The 17,399-nt window shown below is 38.5% G+C and overlaps 1 protein-coding gene across 1 annotated transcript in view; it reads left to right on the top strand.

The window, feature by feature from the left end:
* LOC102803980 (protein deacetylase HDAC6-like) overlaps positions 1–16,311 on the top strand; it is a 32,404-nt gene extending 16,093 nt beyond the window's left edge. Inside the window, exons 16-32 of the mRNA XM_085499425.1 lie at positions 4,286–4,389; positions 4,760–4,827; positions 5,649–5,793; positions 6,208–6,261; positions 6,652–6,739; positions 7,659–7,699; positions 8,486–8,582; positions 9,343–9,414; positions 9,966–9,991; positions 10,095–10,199; positions 11,051–11,246; positions 11,536–11,601; positions 11,802–11,861; positions 12,115–12,204; positions 13,526–13,697; positions 14,112–14,187; positions 14,831–16,311. Of these exons, the coding sequence (XP_085355551.1) occupies positions 4,286–4,389; positions 4,760–4,827; positions 5,649–5,793; positions 6,208–6,261; positions 6,652–6,739; positions 7,659–7,699; positions 8,486–8,582; positions 9,343–9,414; positions 9,966–9,991; positions 10,095–10,199; positions 11,051–11,246; positions 11,536–11,601; positions 11,802–11,861; positions 12,115–12,204; positions 13,526–13,697; positions 14,112–14,187; positions 14,831–15,290 (1,920 nt within the window). The 3' untranslated portion in view covers positions 15,291–16,311. The remainder of the gene's footprint in view (positions 1–4,285; positions 4,390–4,759; positions 4,828–5,648; positions 5,794–6,207; positions 6,262–6,651; positions 6,740–7,658; positions 7,700–8,485; positions 8,583–9,342; positions 9,415–9,965; positions 9,992–10,094; positions 10,200–11,050; positions 11,247–11,535; positions 11,602–11,801; positions 11,862–12,114; positions 12,205–13,525; positions 13,698–14,111; positions 14,188–14,830) is intronic.
* Positions 16,312–17,399: the final 1,088 nt, after the last annotated feature.

The following is a 17,399-nucleotide window of genomic DNA, read 5'->3' as shown; positions in this document are numbered from 1 at the left end:
GGTACAGTCTCGGAGCTTCGGAGTGCAATGAACCGGAGGGTTCAGTTTGAATCCGCTAGCCAGTTAGTCCTACCATGGGCAATCGGAGGGCACCCCAAGCACAGAAAACACAATGCCCTAGGGCGTTGTCCGCTAGCTGGAGTCAGCCAGGAGGCAAGCGCTTATACCCTTCCATGGGAGGGGAGGGTAGTGGCGCGCCCCCAGGGAGGTAAGAGCCAGGTGGTGGCTCCTCACCCTCCCTGGGCGGACGTCTACCCGGCAGCAGGGGAGGCATGTTTGATGCTCACCTCTGCAACCGGGGGGGACAGGCACGTGTTCGGTGAATGGCCAGGTCACAACTTAGTCACTACTTCTGGCCTTGGGGACTCACCTCATGGGGGAAGGAAGCACACACCCCCTCGCAACTGCCGAACACGTGGCCACATATCCCTGTCAACACAGATTGCGCCGGTGTAGTCCGGTTTGGAGACAACGGGTGACCGATCCCTGGACCTTTCCAGATGGTAACATCAGTTTACGGGATACCGCTGAAATCTCCTTTTCCCCCCGTCAGTGTCTCCCCTGTTGGGCACTGCCAGGGGACTCCCGCAAGGCGGAAGCAATCAGACAAGAAGTAGCAGTTTGCTGGGGAAAGACGCCATAAACAGGGTACATCAGCCGGGGCTAAGGCCAGGCTTCTACCCAAATGGGTTCGTAGTACCAAATCTACAAATGGCAGGCGTCCAGTTTTGGACCTAGGCAGACTGAATCAGTACGTGCTCCTCGATCGGTTCCACATGGAGACACTATTCAGGGTTCTTCTCTCCATCCACAGTTTTGACTGGCTAGCCCCGTTAGACTTAAGCGGGGCCTACCTGCACGTACCGATGCACCCAGCGAGTTGCCATCTTCTTCGAATCGCCCAGCTGGGCCAAGTATTCGAATCTCGGGTGCCTCCCCGTTCGGGTTAGGCACAGCGCCCTACGTGTTAACCAGAGTGATGAAACAGTTGGTGCTGCTGCTTCACCAGATGTCGGTACACCTCAATCCGTACCCAGACCTCCGGTTACCAACAACCCGGGCAAGGGGTAATAGCCAAACGTGTCAGGCTAACACGGGATTTACTTCACCAGTTCGGCTCATTGGTAAATCGACAAGTCCCACCTCGACCCAACGTGCAGTTGGTGTCCCTGGGCATGGAGTTTTGACACAGAGGTATGCTTGGCTTAGCTATTTCAAGCGTATTGCTTAGCGCTAGGCAGCCTAGCCGAATGCCTAGCCAGCGTTCCCTTTGTGTCCCTCCGCGAACTAACACGGATCATCGAAATGATGACCTTGGTTGGAAGGGTCGTTCCCCAGGCCGCACTACGCAGCCGCCCGGTATAACGCTTGTTATAGCGCCGAGCTCTCCTATGGGAACTAGATAGGCGGGTTTCGATCTCGGACCAAGTGAAGGAAGCCCTGCCCTGGTGGTCGTCACTGGCCAACCTCGGACAGGGGAGCCCCTTGGGCCCGCTCGCCGCAGGTATGACTCTGGTAACAGATACCTCCCCCTAGCGTTGGGGAGCGCATCTATTGGGCCAATAAGCCCGAGGATATGGCCCCCGCATTAGTTTCGGGACTACCATATCAACCGGCTCGAACTGCGAGCAGTGTACTTAGCACTACCACGCTTTCTACCCGTAGTTCGAGACCACAGAGTCCTGCTCCGCACAGGCAACGCAGCGGTGGTCTCCTTCAAGAAGGAGGGGGGGGGGCGTTCCCCATCGTTGTCAGTCCTAGCGGAGCAAAATCCTCCTTTGGTGCCTGGAATACAATGTGGAGCTAACCGCACACCACCTTCCAGGGGTGAGGAACAGTCTGGCGACGCCCTTTCAGGGCGGCTCCGTCTCCAGAACACGGAGTAGCTGATACCCCAGTGGGTAGCCTCTAGGCTGTTTTCGGCCGTGGGACGGTCCAAGGTTGGACCGTTTTGCCGCACCCCGGAACGCCAAGCTCCCGACGTACGTAACACTCCTGCTGACTCCAGGAGCCTGGGCCAGGGTCACTTTGCTAGCCCCGTGGACCCACTTAGTTGTGTACGCCTTTCCTCCCTTCCCGCTAGTTCACCGGGCACCGGAGAAAAGCTTCGACAGGTGCACACCCGCATATTATCATGGGTTGCACCCAATTGGCCAAGCAAGGCCTAGTTTCCACTTCTGTTGGGAAGGCTAGTCGAAGCGCCAACAGTGCTTCCGGACTTACCGGACCTGCCGTCCCAACCAGACGGCGCACTACCAACGAGCCCAGCAGGTATCACTTACACGCATAGAGGCTCTCAGTAGACCCGCACATATGAAAGCCTTATCTGAGCGGGCTGCCAACGTCCTGGCCAGGGCGAACAGGGATCCCACCTACGCGGCCTACATTTCTAGGCCACAAGCATACACTGATTGGTGTAGCAGAAGGGAGGTTGATCCATACCATCCCTCTATTGGCTAGGTAGCAGGCTCCTTCGTCCACCTGTTTGACGAAGTGGGTTTGTTCTACGCAGCGAGCGTTGGCTACAGGTTGGTCTTGTCCCCCACCACTCAGAACGTACGGGAACAAGACTAGCCGATTGTCCTATTTTTAGGAGACTATTTACTGCTTTCCAGACGCCAAGACCCCATACAAGGGAGCCGCTCAACTGGGACTCATCGGCTGTGTTGTCTGCTCTAAGCAGACTGCCTTTTGAGCCTCTCCAATCAGCACCACTCAATTTTTTGATGTGGAAAATAGTCTTCCTACTGGCCCTCGCCTCAGGTAGGCGCCGGTCAAAGCTAGGCGCGCACTATCCTTTGCGGACGGTTGTGCCGCTTTTATGGGCGATCAAGTTGTACTAAGACACGAATCGGGTTCTCACCAAGAACCAAATTGCAGGACACGATCCTCAACCGATCGTCATCCCCCGGCTGGCAAATATTGTCAGTCCGGAGGATCAGGAGGAATTGCTTCTCTGCCCGGTCCGAGCGCTGAGTTGCTACGAGAACCGTACCAGGTTTTCTAGACGGGGAACCAAACACATGTTTTTGTGTTACGGCCCTGACAAGCAGGATAAGCCGGTTTCCCCGACTTCCATCCCCAGGTGGATTACTGCGACTGTACTGGAGGTCTATAATACACTATCCTCCTCAACACAGACCTTGCAGAGATACCAAGTACAAGAACATGAGGTCCGTGCGATTGCTAACTCACTAGTGCTAGCGTCAGGTGCCCCCCTCAAACACATTCTGAGGGCAGGCTTCTGGAGAACGCAGAACGTCTTCATCAACTACTACCTAGGAGACACCCAATCTATTGAGCAGGGTCTCTTCAGGTTAGGCCCCGTCGTAGCGGGTCAGGCCTTGTTTGCTGACCCAGCCCGAACGACTGCAGGGGCCTCTGCGCATAGGCGATAAGTCAGTCTCTGCATTTTTGCGGGCAGATTGTCTGTTCCACTAGCACTTCCTGGAAGCTCCCAGGTTTCGCTTCTGTCGACCTACGCCCTCATGCGAACTGTTTCGGTCCTACTTCAAGTTTATCACCCCCGAGTTCGGCTTGGGTCTAGCTTTCTCGGGCACACCGAACCCTGTCACCACAGCAGCATTGGCTTCTTGCTTCTGGGACAGCACAGGCAAGGTAAGACACCACCCTTCTTGGGTCTTAACTTAGGTTTTTGGGTTTGTTTTTCATCCCGGACTGGGGGAAAGTCTTTCATCATTCTCCTTTTTTTTCTGTTTGCTCGGAAAAACCCGCAACCTATCGGTGTCTGACTCTGCCTACAGTTCAAAATAGTCATTTTGACTGACCGGATTCTATGGTGGGTAATTGAACGTAGTGAATTTAGGCGAGGGTTCTCCGAACCCGCCTATTCACATAGTTCATACCCACCATAGACTCCGGGTCCCCCCCAACCTCCCCACTCTTTCCGTCGCGTTGGTCTAAGTCCTTGAGGCGGAGAGAAAGGAACCAGAGTGAAGGACGGCTACCTGTGGCGCTGCCAGGTGGCCTCGGTCACGTGGGTTCCTGACGTAAGGGGTAAAAGAATCTTGAGGTCATGGGGCTTCCCCTGACCTGGATTCTATCTCTCCGTCACCGGCAGAATCGCTGATTAATGCCTACAGTTCAAAATAGTCATTTTGACTGACCGGAGTCTATGGTGGGTATGAACTTTGTGAATAGGCGGGTTCGGAGAACCCTCGCCTAAATTCATTAGTTCCTGAATGCATATGCTTGCAGTTGTTGAGAAGTTTCTAACTATTTTGGAAATTATTATACTAATAACTGTTGTTTTTTTCTTCTTCAGGGTGGTTACAATTTTGACACTGTTAGTGAGGGTGTCTCCATGGTAACACGTACCTTATTAGGAGAACCCTGTCCTGCTTTACAAACAACCAAACCATGTGATAGGTAAGATAGGTCTTTTGCTTTTTGCCATTTTTTGTTTTATTAAAAGCACATCTAAATGAGGGTGTGTATAATCAAAATATTATTGTTTCTTTTGTGTTGAAAGTGCATTTCAATTGAAATCATAGTTTTGTGGTATTAATTGTCATTCTAGAAAATACAACCACTTCTTATATATCATGACACACCACTCAAATTGATGAGATATTATTAACATTAACGGCTATGACCAAGAACTACAATCTACTGTTTTATGTACTTAATTGTTTTGTTAAAATCTCTGCAATACAAAGAAATAATACTTTCTTTAGAGGCTTTGCATTTTGAAATGTTGATATTTAAGATTGCTTTATAACACATATTTCTATTGCAGTGCAATACAGAGTATTCTGGATGTCTTATCAGTTCACAGTAATTACTGGAGATGTTTTCAGTATCAAGGTAAACAGTGTATAAAGATTGTGAATATTTGTGAATTTCTCACTTAGGGTCTTAACTGGGAGACATGTTTGACATTCATAACATTAGTCATTGCAAATTATCTTCAATAATAAAACCATTTATACATTCATAACAGTAATAGTTTAATGTTTTATTAAAGAGCAGTGGTCATGCACTAATTACCAACCACCGAAGAAATTACCGAATTAAAACTTGGTACCTACCTGTACTCAGTCTGTACTTGTTGGTCTGCGCAACTGTCAAAGTTACCATCTTTGTTTATATAAGACCCACAGCTAGCGCAGGCATAACGCCTTGACCACTGCCCTTTAAATTCTATTGCCACTGTACTGTTGTCTAGCTGTTGTTTTGGCTGAAATTGAATCATGTCATTTCTTGTGCATCAAATGTTTTAGAGAACAATCATGCACTTGAGATAACCATCATTACTTGTCTTGATATAAAGTTGGAAAACTATTAAACCTCTTGTACCTAAATACAATCTTCTAGTTTTCAGTGAAACTGATAGCGTAGTGTACATTACCCATGATTGATTTATTTAGTGTTGGAATCTTAAATGAAGTTGACCACTATAAAGCATTCAACCAACAGACTCAATGGAGAGGCCAAAGCCACTTGCACTTGATATTTGCATATGCGTAAATTGTATGTTTACATTTGCAAATATAAAACAAGTCAAGAGAGACAACATTGGCATTCGTATTGTCCGAAACACGATTATGTGCATACCTTTAATTTTTACTTAACAAAATCATTGAAACAGCAGTCACATTGTTAGAATGTTTTTCATTTTTTTTTAGAACTAGATGAAGACAGTGATGGGCAAACTGTGGGAGTTGAAATAAGTAGCGATACTTTACAAGAACAGCAACAACCTGAAGATGATATTGTATCCGATGTTCTCAGTAAATTTACTGTTATGAGGCTCAACTGCCCACCACACAGGTATATAATATAGTTATCATGTAGTTTTAGAGATCAATACTACTGTAATTCCCATAATCAAAACTTGATAAAAATGGCCTGTGATGCCGGGAATGTTAAATGGGATGGTAGATAGTGTAAAAATTTACAGTTATCCAGTTGCTGATTGTTTCGATAGTTTTTCAGTTGTAACTATGTGACTGGAACATACATTGTATTTTTATGTAGTAAATTTGACTGAATTATCTATGTACCATAAAATGTAACCATCTCCTCCACCATGCCAGCTCATCACAAACATTGTATTCCAGTAATAGGATGCAATTGTGGTACTGTACATACGAGGGAATTGGTAACCAAGGTGTAGGGAGCCCTCTGGTGGCTAGAATGTGGATTCTTTCTATTTTAGCCAAATGTTGCTTTCTTTGTTTTTAGAACTGCTATCACATATGATGAAAGAATGGGAGCACATTATGACCAGTGGTACAAGTAAGTATTCAGTGTAAGGGCCTAGGAATGGATTACATAAGACCATTCTTTAGTACAAGAATATGCATAATAAAGGGCTAGCATATAGAGTAAAAGCAAATACTGGTAGTGACCAGAGGTGTGAGTAAAGAGACACAATGAGTGCCCAAGTCTAAGATCTGGATTTTCAAACAATGTTACTGTTAAAAAACATGTTGTTAGTTTTTTCAGCAAATATAATTCTACATTGGACTGTGTTAATAGTTGTTGATTTCTGTATTTATTTTCCTTGTTGTACAAGTGGGCAGTCAGCAGCTATGACAAATGTGGTGGTCAGGGACAACCGCATGACCACCAGTTTCAACTCCTGCACTTTTATCGCTTCATTACAACTGTCTATTACTTTTTCAGATCTCACCCAGAGTGTCCTAACAGAATTACAGCCATGTACAAAAAACATGAAGACTGGGGACTTCTAGATAGATGTATTGAAGTGCAAGTGAGTACCGGTACCTAGATTTGGGTTTTTTTCTTCTAGTTTTTATATGTACTTTTAACTGTGATTAGAATTTCTCATTGTTGTATGTCCCAATAGGGTTGTTGATTTACATAATATTGGTAACTTAATTAGCATATGAATGTGTCATATTTCACTTTTCCTTAGTAAGTGTTCCACATATGTCAATCAAACATTCTAACCAATAGCATGCAGTGTTCAAAACTAAGGCAGACCCTAGGTCAGAGGCATAGGACTTCACAGTAGGGCTGACAAGTCTTAAGAGCATGCTGACCCTGCAAGCCTGCTTCTTGAGTTTTATGATTAACATAAAAATGATAAAAGCTAAAACAAAACAACAAATTTCTCTGTGGGTCATCAAAACTACACATGACCTCACCATGCATTTTTTGCTCTCAGGCTATCAACATTTGTTCAACTTGTATGCTGTGTGAGCCACCAACCTTTTGACATTAGCGGCAAACACTGATAGCATGACAGCAACTGCTATACATTGTCTGTTACTGACCACTAATAAATATTCAGACAGAAAATATTCTTTCAATACTTTGAACATCTAATTTACTGTGAAAATAAGCAGGTCTTCTTTTTTACTCTTTGTCAAGTCACAAACTCTGTGAAATGTATTTAGAGCAGAAATAGACCAGCAACTATAGTTGGACAAGCGATAACATTGTATGAGAAAAGTTTTATTGTAGAAAGGTGAATTCTCACTATAATATACAATAATTAGCATATCAATAATTTCAATTTTTTTTTTTTAAATTCAAGCATATCAACACACCATTCTTAAAAAAAGAACATTAACGTCATTAGTTGAATGGCGTCACGGCGGGTCTCAAATGTAATATTGATTATTCATTCACAATCCACTTTATGATAACTCATATTTTTCTCTCAGTCCAGGATGGCGACAGATGATGAGATATTACTATTACACAGGTATGTTTACACATCAATGGTGGATTACAGAAGCATGATTTAAACAAATGTCAGTGAAAAAACATGTCTTTTTCGCGAACTGATTTGCTAATTCAAGATGTCGCTAATGACTTAAATTAAAATTAATAATGGCCGTCAAACAAAGAAATCAACAATGACAAGTGAGATTCGCTAAATCAACATTTCGCTATTACGTCATTTTACCACAATTTGCTAAAACTGCATGCCGCTTTTTCAACATGTTTTACAGTATGTGTATATGGAGTCCTTCAATGTAAAATTATGTTGTATACCCAATCAGAATGTTAATATAATATCTTGCTTTGAAAAACCTTGAAATGAAAGAAACTGAATCAAAATGTAACAAGGCGTTCAGGTTGAGTTAATGGTAAAATACTTGCATTTTAAATGTACTGAATGGCAGCATAACTTTTTACTTCTTTTGTTTGAAAATTGGTTGCAAATCAACATTGTACATATACCATAGAGCAAATACTTGTATTAACTTTACTAGTATGACTGAGATTTTTTATTGTTAACTGCTGTGGTTTGTGTTTATTGTGTTTGTGCTATGATTTTCCCATTTCATTGTTTACTTACACTACTATTTTTGCAATTTTATTTCGAAACTTATTCATGTCCTTGATTGTAATTTATTGTCTCAACCTAAAACAATTAACTCATTAATTAAATGGTTCATTACCAAAGGTACCACATTATCATTGTTCATTACTTTGTTTCACAATAAATATTAAACACTGATGTTTACTATTTTATATTCTACAGTTCTGATCATCTCAAATTGATGAAGAAATCTCAGGGAATGAAGAATCGACAACTAATTGAACTGGCTTCTAATTTCAATTCTATTTACTTTCACGAGGTATAGTAATGTTTTCACAAATAATTAAAGCAATAGCTTTATTGAGAATTGCTAAACAATTGACAATAATTTTTTTTTGAACTAGATACAGTGAAATACTTTATTTTAGCTGGAATTTATTTTCGCTGAAAAGACTTTTTGGGTGTTTTAGTTTCACTGATTTTTGATGAGTTCAATGTAAAACATAGAGAAAAAGATATATTCACTGGATTTGTTTTCACTGAACATCCCTTCAGGGAAAATAGCTAAAATAAATTACAATTTAAATCTTTTTTAGCTCTGCTGTCGACTTTGTCGAGTGGAGCTTATCGTATGAGCGATTGTCAGCCGTCGTCGCCGCCCGTTGTCTGTGTCAATGTTTTACTTTTTCAACTTCTCCTTGAAAACTAAAAGCCTGAATGTTTTGATACTTGGTGTATATGTACCTTGGGTAGACCTCTCTTTGATTTGTTTATTTCATGATGATTTCTTGAATTCTCTAATTTCAGTGAATATTTTTGTCATTTTTGGTAAAAAGTGATATTTTCGACTTCTTGTTAAAAACCACAAGTCCAATTGCTTTCAAATTGATATTGTACATACAATAACTACTTGTGGACCTCTCTCAGATATGGTCAAAAATAAAATAATGTATGTTCTGCATAGTCATAATGTCTTGCTGACTGTTTCCTTGATGCAAGGAACATTAAACATTTTTATTTTTATTCTCTCATTTATTTCCTTGTGTATTTTAAAAGTGTTTGTGTATTATTATCTGCAGTCTTCCTACAAATGTGCCTGTCTGGCAGCCGGTAGTGTCCTCAATGTTGTACAGGAAGTGGTCACTGGAAAGGTAAATAATAAGCGTTTGCTAAAGGGTGGTGGCCATTGCACTATTCAATGTGATATATTGGTTTTTACACAAAAGTCAAATACATGCTGCGTGATGACCACTGCCCTTATATTGATATATTAATTTGTATTTGAAGTTTCTGAATAATTGATACATTTCTTTATAGCAAAGAGATAAGTCTGCATTCTGGCTTGCATGACGGTTAAGAAGCAAAATCTTGGTAGTTAAGGAGATGCTAGAAAAAAAAAATTGAAATTCATTGCATGTTCAAAAGCTGTAATGAAATTAATTTTATACACAAAATACTAAAATAATAATTTCCCAAAGAACACGATATTTTCACATTATTTATGTATATTTGTAATTTGGAAAGATTCTGACTATTTTCGTTTCTTGGGTACATTTAGCCATCTAAATGTATTCCTCAGTCATACGAGTATGTTAAATCTATTGGTGGGTTTTGCCTGTAGAGGGTGCTTCCAGTTGAACTATTAAAATCTTGTTTGATGTTCAGATAATCAATAAACTTGTGCTATCTTCATTTTTTGCAGGTTAGGAATGGTGTATGTATTGTCAGGTAGGAGCAGCTTGCTATTTAATTTATTCTGTCTCAGTATTTTGTCCCTTAATGCTTTTTTGCATAGTTTATTTACAAATGTGTCTGACTTCTCTTTTTTCAGACCTCCAGGCCATCATGCTGAACAAGACAAACCATGTGGTTTTTGTTTTTTTAATAATGTTGCTTTAGCTGCTAAATATGCACAGAATAATTTTGGTCTCAAAAGGTAAGATTATTTTAATTGCTCTGTAAAAATGATGTAATACTTTTCCCTTCAAATATCTGAAGTACATTAAACTCATGCAAATCCAAGCTCTCCTAAAGTTCTACTCTGAAGTGGAGTTTTGGCCTTAACCCGTTTAATGCCATTTGTCGTGGAGAACTTTGTGTAACATGTTCTAATTTAATTTGTTATTTTCTAAAACCACCAAGTTTGTATTTCCATATGCTTCAATTTACCGTAAAATTCTACTCATGAGTTTTGACATGTGCACATATTTTAACTGCATATAGAAGTGACAATATTTTGTGTCAAAGTCTGTCAATAATTAATCATTTAAATATTATTACAGTATTTGGACTTTTTTAAGTCACTGTTTATTTGATTTTTGAGAAAAGCTGTCAAATAATACATGTATGCATACACATTTAGCATAGACCACAATGAATGTCAATTTGTTATTACTTCTATACATGAACAAGTATGTTGTAAGGCAATGTATATCATTTATGAGGTATTGAGATCCTCGCCATAGAAAAAAAATTGGAAAATCCCCCAAAACAGACAAAATATGAACTCCATTCTTTCCATTTTGTACACCAATTTTCTTTGAAGCAAGTGACCTTATATTTTTATTTCATTTTTTCCTCCTTGTAACATAAAATTTCTAGTATGTAAAAATAAAGAAATTTACATTGTTTTGAACAGCCTTTTACTTTAAGCAAATAAAATTGTTGTAAAATCATAATACTGATATGAAATATAAATGGAACTATTTTGTGGATGGTGCTAAAAGAACTAAAGTGAACCAAACCTAGGTAATACACTGGTATAAATTATACATCTTATTTTTTCAGGATTTTAATTATTGATTGGGATATTCATCATGGTAATGGTATACAACATATGTTTGAGAATGATGACACAGTACTGTACATATCATTACATCGCTATGACAACGGATACTTTTATCCAAGTTCATCTGATGCCAATTATGATAGAATTGGCATAGACAAAGGAAAAGGTTACAATGTCAATATTGCGTGGAATGGGGTAAGACACTGTTTTCGAATATCGAGTTGCTAAGTTGGAATGTTTACAATTTTTCAAACCAGTCAGCCTGTAGTGGTGATGAGTAATTACACAATCGGGTCACTCCTATGCTCCCACCTAATATGGGTGAATGTAGGATACCTCATTCAGGTATCACTCCTTATATAGAGAATGATATCTTAGAAGATGATTACATCAGTCCTTATTTGGAATATATATGATGTCTTTAAGAGATTGTATGAAGATAATTATTCAATATATTAAGTTGTCATATGTTATATCTCAACAGGCTAGAATGGGAGATGCTGAATATATTGCAGCTTTTCAACAAATTGTTATGCCAATTGCTATGGAAGTAAGTGATTTCATTTCAACATGTTACTCTGTGGCAGGAAGACATAATTTATTACCAACAATATAGTACATCTCAAATTGATGAGAACTTACAATTAATTCACACGTGTAACATGTAGACAAGTGTGTTTTCCTATGTAGAATTGTCAAAAGTTGACAATGACTATTTAATATGATTTATATAGTTATTTCTCGTTACAGTTTTGTCCTGAATTAGTATTGGTATCATCAGGATTTGATGCTGCTAAGGGGGATCCATTAGTAAGTATAATTATAATAATAATAATAATAATACTATAATGAAATTACAAATTAATTTTTGGTTGAAAGTAATAAAAGAAAGGTAACAAGCAAAAAAGAGGACTAAATTTTATCATTTTGGCGATTCGTGTCTTTTGTGCTCAGTATTTTATATATGGATGAAGTGAAGGGCTAGGTATAATGTCTAGAAACATAGAATTACTGTGCTACAAATATTGTGATAGAACACTTGCCTAAAGTTGTTTTTTTTCAGGGGGGATATCACATAACTCCTGAAGGGTATAGTCACTTAACACATATGTTGTGTACATTAGCAAATGGTAAAGTCATTCTTGTCTTGGAGGTAAGTTCATTTATGTCCTTATGTTAAAGTTAGTTGATAAGAATATGATTTGTTGATTGTTATGTCTGAGTATCTTAAAAAAATACTTCACTATATATTTATATATAATATAAGGTTATTACGAAGATACCTCAAAGTATGCACGAAGACAGTACAGCGGCAGTATCGACCGACGTGCAGCGAAGGTCGATGCGACAGCGTACTGTCTGAGTGCATACTTTGAGGTATCTTCGTAATAACCTTATTATTATACATCTTTTCCCTTCAAGGATACATCATGGAAATGCCGAAATCCAAAAAGTTTAGAACAGAATCAGCGAACCTCTTTGTATGGAGTCCGGTCAAATCCTGGTGGCAGCCATGTTTGTTTTTATTATTCGAGGACGCTTACGCGCGTAATCATTCCATATTTGGAATTCACATTTCCAAATATGGTAGTATGAAAATACATGTACCCTGTAAAATACCGCAAAATTACGGCACGCTGTAACTTATGGTGTTATGGTGACAGATGTATAATAATATGAGCTATTATGAGAATACCTCTAAGTACGCACAAAGACAGTACAGTGGAAGGATAGACCGACATGCAGCGGAGGTCGATGAGGTATCATTTGAGGTATCCTCGTAATAACCTTAGTATTAAACATCTTTTCCATTCAAGGAATGATGGGAATGCCGAAATCCAAAATTTTCAGAACAGAATCAGCAAACTTTTTTGTGTGGAGTCCGATCAAACCCTGTAACTGTAGCGTTACAGTGATAGACATATAATAATAATCATTATCACGAAATCAAATTTGTATCAATTCAAGCCATATATGAGAAGCACTCTGGAGGCGTCTACTGACGTCAACCAAAATAAAAATTATTACGAGAGTATATAGTCATCAAATTCATATCCGAAAAAATGAAACGCCAGAGAGTTGAAAGTGTCAACATGAGTCTTTCACCATAAACTGTAATTTTCAGGCATTATATATTATACAAGTATATAAAATTCTGAATGATCTGGACAATCTTGTAGTGTGTTCAATGAGAATAATTTCAGCAGTATGTGATGTCAAATTACGTAGAGAAACACACATTATGAATGTGAATTACTGGTTATCTCTTCCTATCTATTAAATTAGTTTCTGTTTACATTAAATTCTTTTACAAAAGCATAGGGAGTTCTTAACAATAACACATAAAGCATTACACATGATGCATTTTGTCATTTGATTTAAAGACCTTCTAGGTGAACATTATTGGGTTCAGAAAGATTTGCTTCGCTAATAAATTACTACAACTACACATTCAGTTTATTATTGTTTTTCAGGGTGGCTATAATTTAAACTCCATCTCTGTATCCATGGCAATGTGCACCAAGACATTATTAGGTGATTCCTGCCCTGTTATTGGTGAAATTATACCATGTGACTCAGCAGTGGACTCCATCTTATCTACCTTACATGCCCACAATATATACTGGCAGTCTTTACAATTTCAAGGTATGTAAAGTTATATCAGCGCTAACAGATACAATGCTATGACGTCACTAGCTAATTACTTTCATTATTGGATGTGTCAAAATTGAAAGCTTTCAACTAAGTTTTGCTGACAATATGAAATTATTGTTTTAATTATATACATGTACTGTTATTCATAAATTAATTAATCCATCTCTATATAATTCTTTTCTTTGTCACTGTTTTTTCCCCATACATTTTGACTACTCAGGAAGGTTTTCAGCTTTCAAGTACCTTGGGTGGTTGTTATATACAAGTTTCACTGTACTCCATAGTTTATAGAGGTTTGAAAAATTCACAGTACATGTGTGTATGTTGTAGTGTTTATATCCCATTATGGGGTCAGTACATGAATTGGTGAATTTTATGATTCATATTTCATAATTTCAATCATAGTAACGCTTCCAGAAACTGACCTGCAGATGGAGGGAGGGGACACTGGAATAAAACAAGAATCAGGTATCTCAGATAGGTAAGGGTTAACAATTATCCCCACGTCAATTCTTTTTAAACAAAGTAAATAATTTCCTGTATTAGATTGTCCAGAATTGCAGAAATGAAAATAGGTTTTACTTGACTTGTCTAATATTTTTGTATTGAGTTTATTTTAAAATTTCGTTTGACACACACAAACGTATTAAGTTTGATTTGAAGAAAAATTGTCACATTAAAAAGTTAGGGTGGGAGTTGAAAAAAATAATTCTGCACAAAAAGAGATTGTAAAAAAGGAACTTTACACACTTGAAAGCGAAAAAAAACACACAGCAATTCTAATGAAAAAAACAATTTCAGAGTTCTACCCCAGAATTTTATGATCAAAGAAAATAAATTACTGTAAAACATGTTGAAAAAGCCGGATGCAATTTTAGCGAATTATGATAAAATGATGTAATAGTGAAATGTTGATTTAGCATATTATCTCTTGTCATTGTTGATTTCTTTGTTTGGCGGCCATTTTGAATTAGCGAATCAGTTCTCTCACTAAATTCGCAAAAAAGACATGCTCGCAAAAAAGACATGTTTTACAGTATTCACATCCATTTCACTTCTTTCTCTAACCTGGGGAGAGGCCAGTCAAGAAATACAATTAATGAACACTTACATTTATTATGTAGCCCTGCTGCTGGAGCTGGTGGTGATGCTGGTAATATTGTCATGGAGTTTGGTGGTGATGTGGATGACAGTCTTAGGGAGGTTAGTCGTAATACTGGTGACAATCTTAGGGAGTCTAGTGGTGACAACCTTCAAACCACGGCAGGCAGTGGTCTTGCAAAGTCAAATGATGCTACTGGTGAGAATCTAGAGTCTCCAAATAAAGAACAGCTTGTTGGACTTATGCAGACACAAGAACATGAGACAAAATATCCTGAAACCAGTCAAGATCCAAGTTTGAATATTAGTACAGATTCAGGAGTGTCTGAATGCCAAGGTCATCCAGTTTCACATCTGGACACAGAGCATGAGATAATGATATCTGGTATGAAAGATGTAAAAATTAGTGAAAATATTGATGACACTATTGGTACCACACAGAGTGAAAACAAATTGAAAGAAGTCGTAACTTGTCTAGATTGATAGGGTGAACTGCAATGAAAGTGAAATCATCTTTTACGATAAATCAATCTCTTGGCAATATATTGTAAACCGTGTAATTTTCACTGCTAGAAATTCCCACGATTTCAAGATCATATGGGACCCATGAAGGCAAAATTCCCCAAATGTGACTAAGACTCCATGTTGTAGGAACCTGAGAGAAATGTTCACTAACCTGCGAAAATTTATCTCGAAAATTTGTTTTATTGTACTTAATATCACATAGATCGAATAACATGCCTTTGTATGCTGTTCAAAATCAATCATGCATGTACATAACAGTATATATAATTTGCAGTAGCTGCCCCATATAAGAACCAGACAGAGCAACCATTTGAATTTAAGCCAAATTTAAGTTTTATATCTACTTAAATTTGCAGTACTCGCTTTGTGCAAGAGTAATTCACATTCACATATCATGATTTAATATTATCTCTTCAGAAATTTAATGAAATTAAATGGTAATATTTTAGAAAATCTGAAGATGGGATAACAATGTCAAATCTTTATCTCATGTCACTGAGCTAATTTTGAAGAAATATTACAAAATACTTTCACATGGAAACCATTGCTGAGAGAAGAAATGAGTGATAACATTTTTGGAAAACTATCGTTTGAAGACCACAAAACATGTAAACTGACATGGAAAAGCTCTAAACTTTTTGTCTACTCCAGAAGCATCTGTAACCCAAATTGATTCTGTTGCATTGTATTGGCGTTCTAATTTGTTAGTATTACACTGCATAGTACATATGCAGTGTCACTTGTTATGGTTACTAGTTCTTTGGGTGCCACACATACACAGGATGCATTTGGGATATTTTTTAAATATCATTTTCTAAGTACATGCACTTAGTAATTGTTTCTACTGAAAATTTTGATAACAGGAACCAGCATTCATACACATTTGATAATATAAGTGAGATTCAAAAGTAATATAATTTGTTGATTGAATTATGTGATATAGATACATTGATAATAAATTGCTTTTCCTTGATATGTATTTATCAGTTTGTTTTGCAATACCCACATGATGTTAAAACTCACATTAATTTCAGAAAATTAACCTTTGCCTTGATGGTTTCTAATAGGAATATGGTCCAAGCAGATGTTTTCTAGGTTTTATCTCTCTATCCATGAATGTAAACTTGAATGGAATATGCATTCATGTTGTCAGTATAAGGCCACACCAACTTAAGTTTATGAATGACATCCGCGCGCGCATTAGTTTTCGCCTGTTCTCAAAAAAAAAAAAAAATCTTTGACAACGAGACAGATGGGTTTTCTGTCCGGAACTTGCCGACTCATATTGTCGCAAAACACCGGCTTGTCGTGAAACTCGTTTTGGACTACCTAAAAACGTGCCAATTTTGTCGTAAATGATCTTCTGAACATGCGTATTGCGTTGCCCGGGAATTCCTACATGGCAATCACGCCACCAATATACGTGAGCATAAAAGTTCAGAGGAAAAACGTAGGGATTGTTGTAGACTGGTATGCAATTGACGTCGGCCAGGGAGATGTGACGTTTAGACAGCTATACGAGATGTGTACATCAACATGTGCCTCCTACAAATGAAGACTTCCTGTTTTTGGTTTGATACACTGTGTTCTGTGTTCGTAATACCAGCTCCGTAGTCCTGTGGTTTTAGTAGGATTTTTTTTTTTGGCAGGATTTTTTTTTTGCCCTCTCGCATTAGTTTTGGGGTCTCCAGAGGATATCATCCATAAAATTAAATCAGTGTGGTCTAAGTTCATCATTTTGACATGCCAAAAAATAATTGGATTAATGAATTATAATTGATATATTGACTGATTTTTTTTTTGTTTCAAGACATAAAGTAAATGTGACTGTTGGTTTATGTCATCAAATACGAATTCCTACTACTATTATAGAGAATCATACAAGTTGAAATAAATTTAAAATTCTAAATGTCACAGTTGTGCCTCATGAGGTTTAACATATTCTACACACAGTCATGAGGTTTAGAATTGAAAACATGCGAGAACCTGGACAATTACCAACTTGTATCACAGCAATACAAATGAAAAGGAAGCACACAATGGGGAGTCTTTGCGGAATTACCCAGT

This window comes from Saccoglossus kowalevskii, chromosome 5 (assembly GCF_978046115.1).
Source record: "Saccoglossus kowalevskii chromosome 5, keSacKowa6.1, whole genome shotgun sequence".
NCBI classification, from domain to species: Eukaryota; Metazoa; Hemichordata; class Enteropneusta; family Harrimaniidae; genus Saccoglossus; species Saccoglossus kowalevskii.
This window is presented reverse-complemented; position numbering and strand designations above follow the sequence as displayed.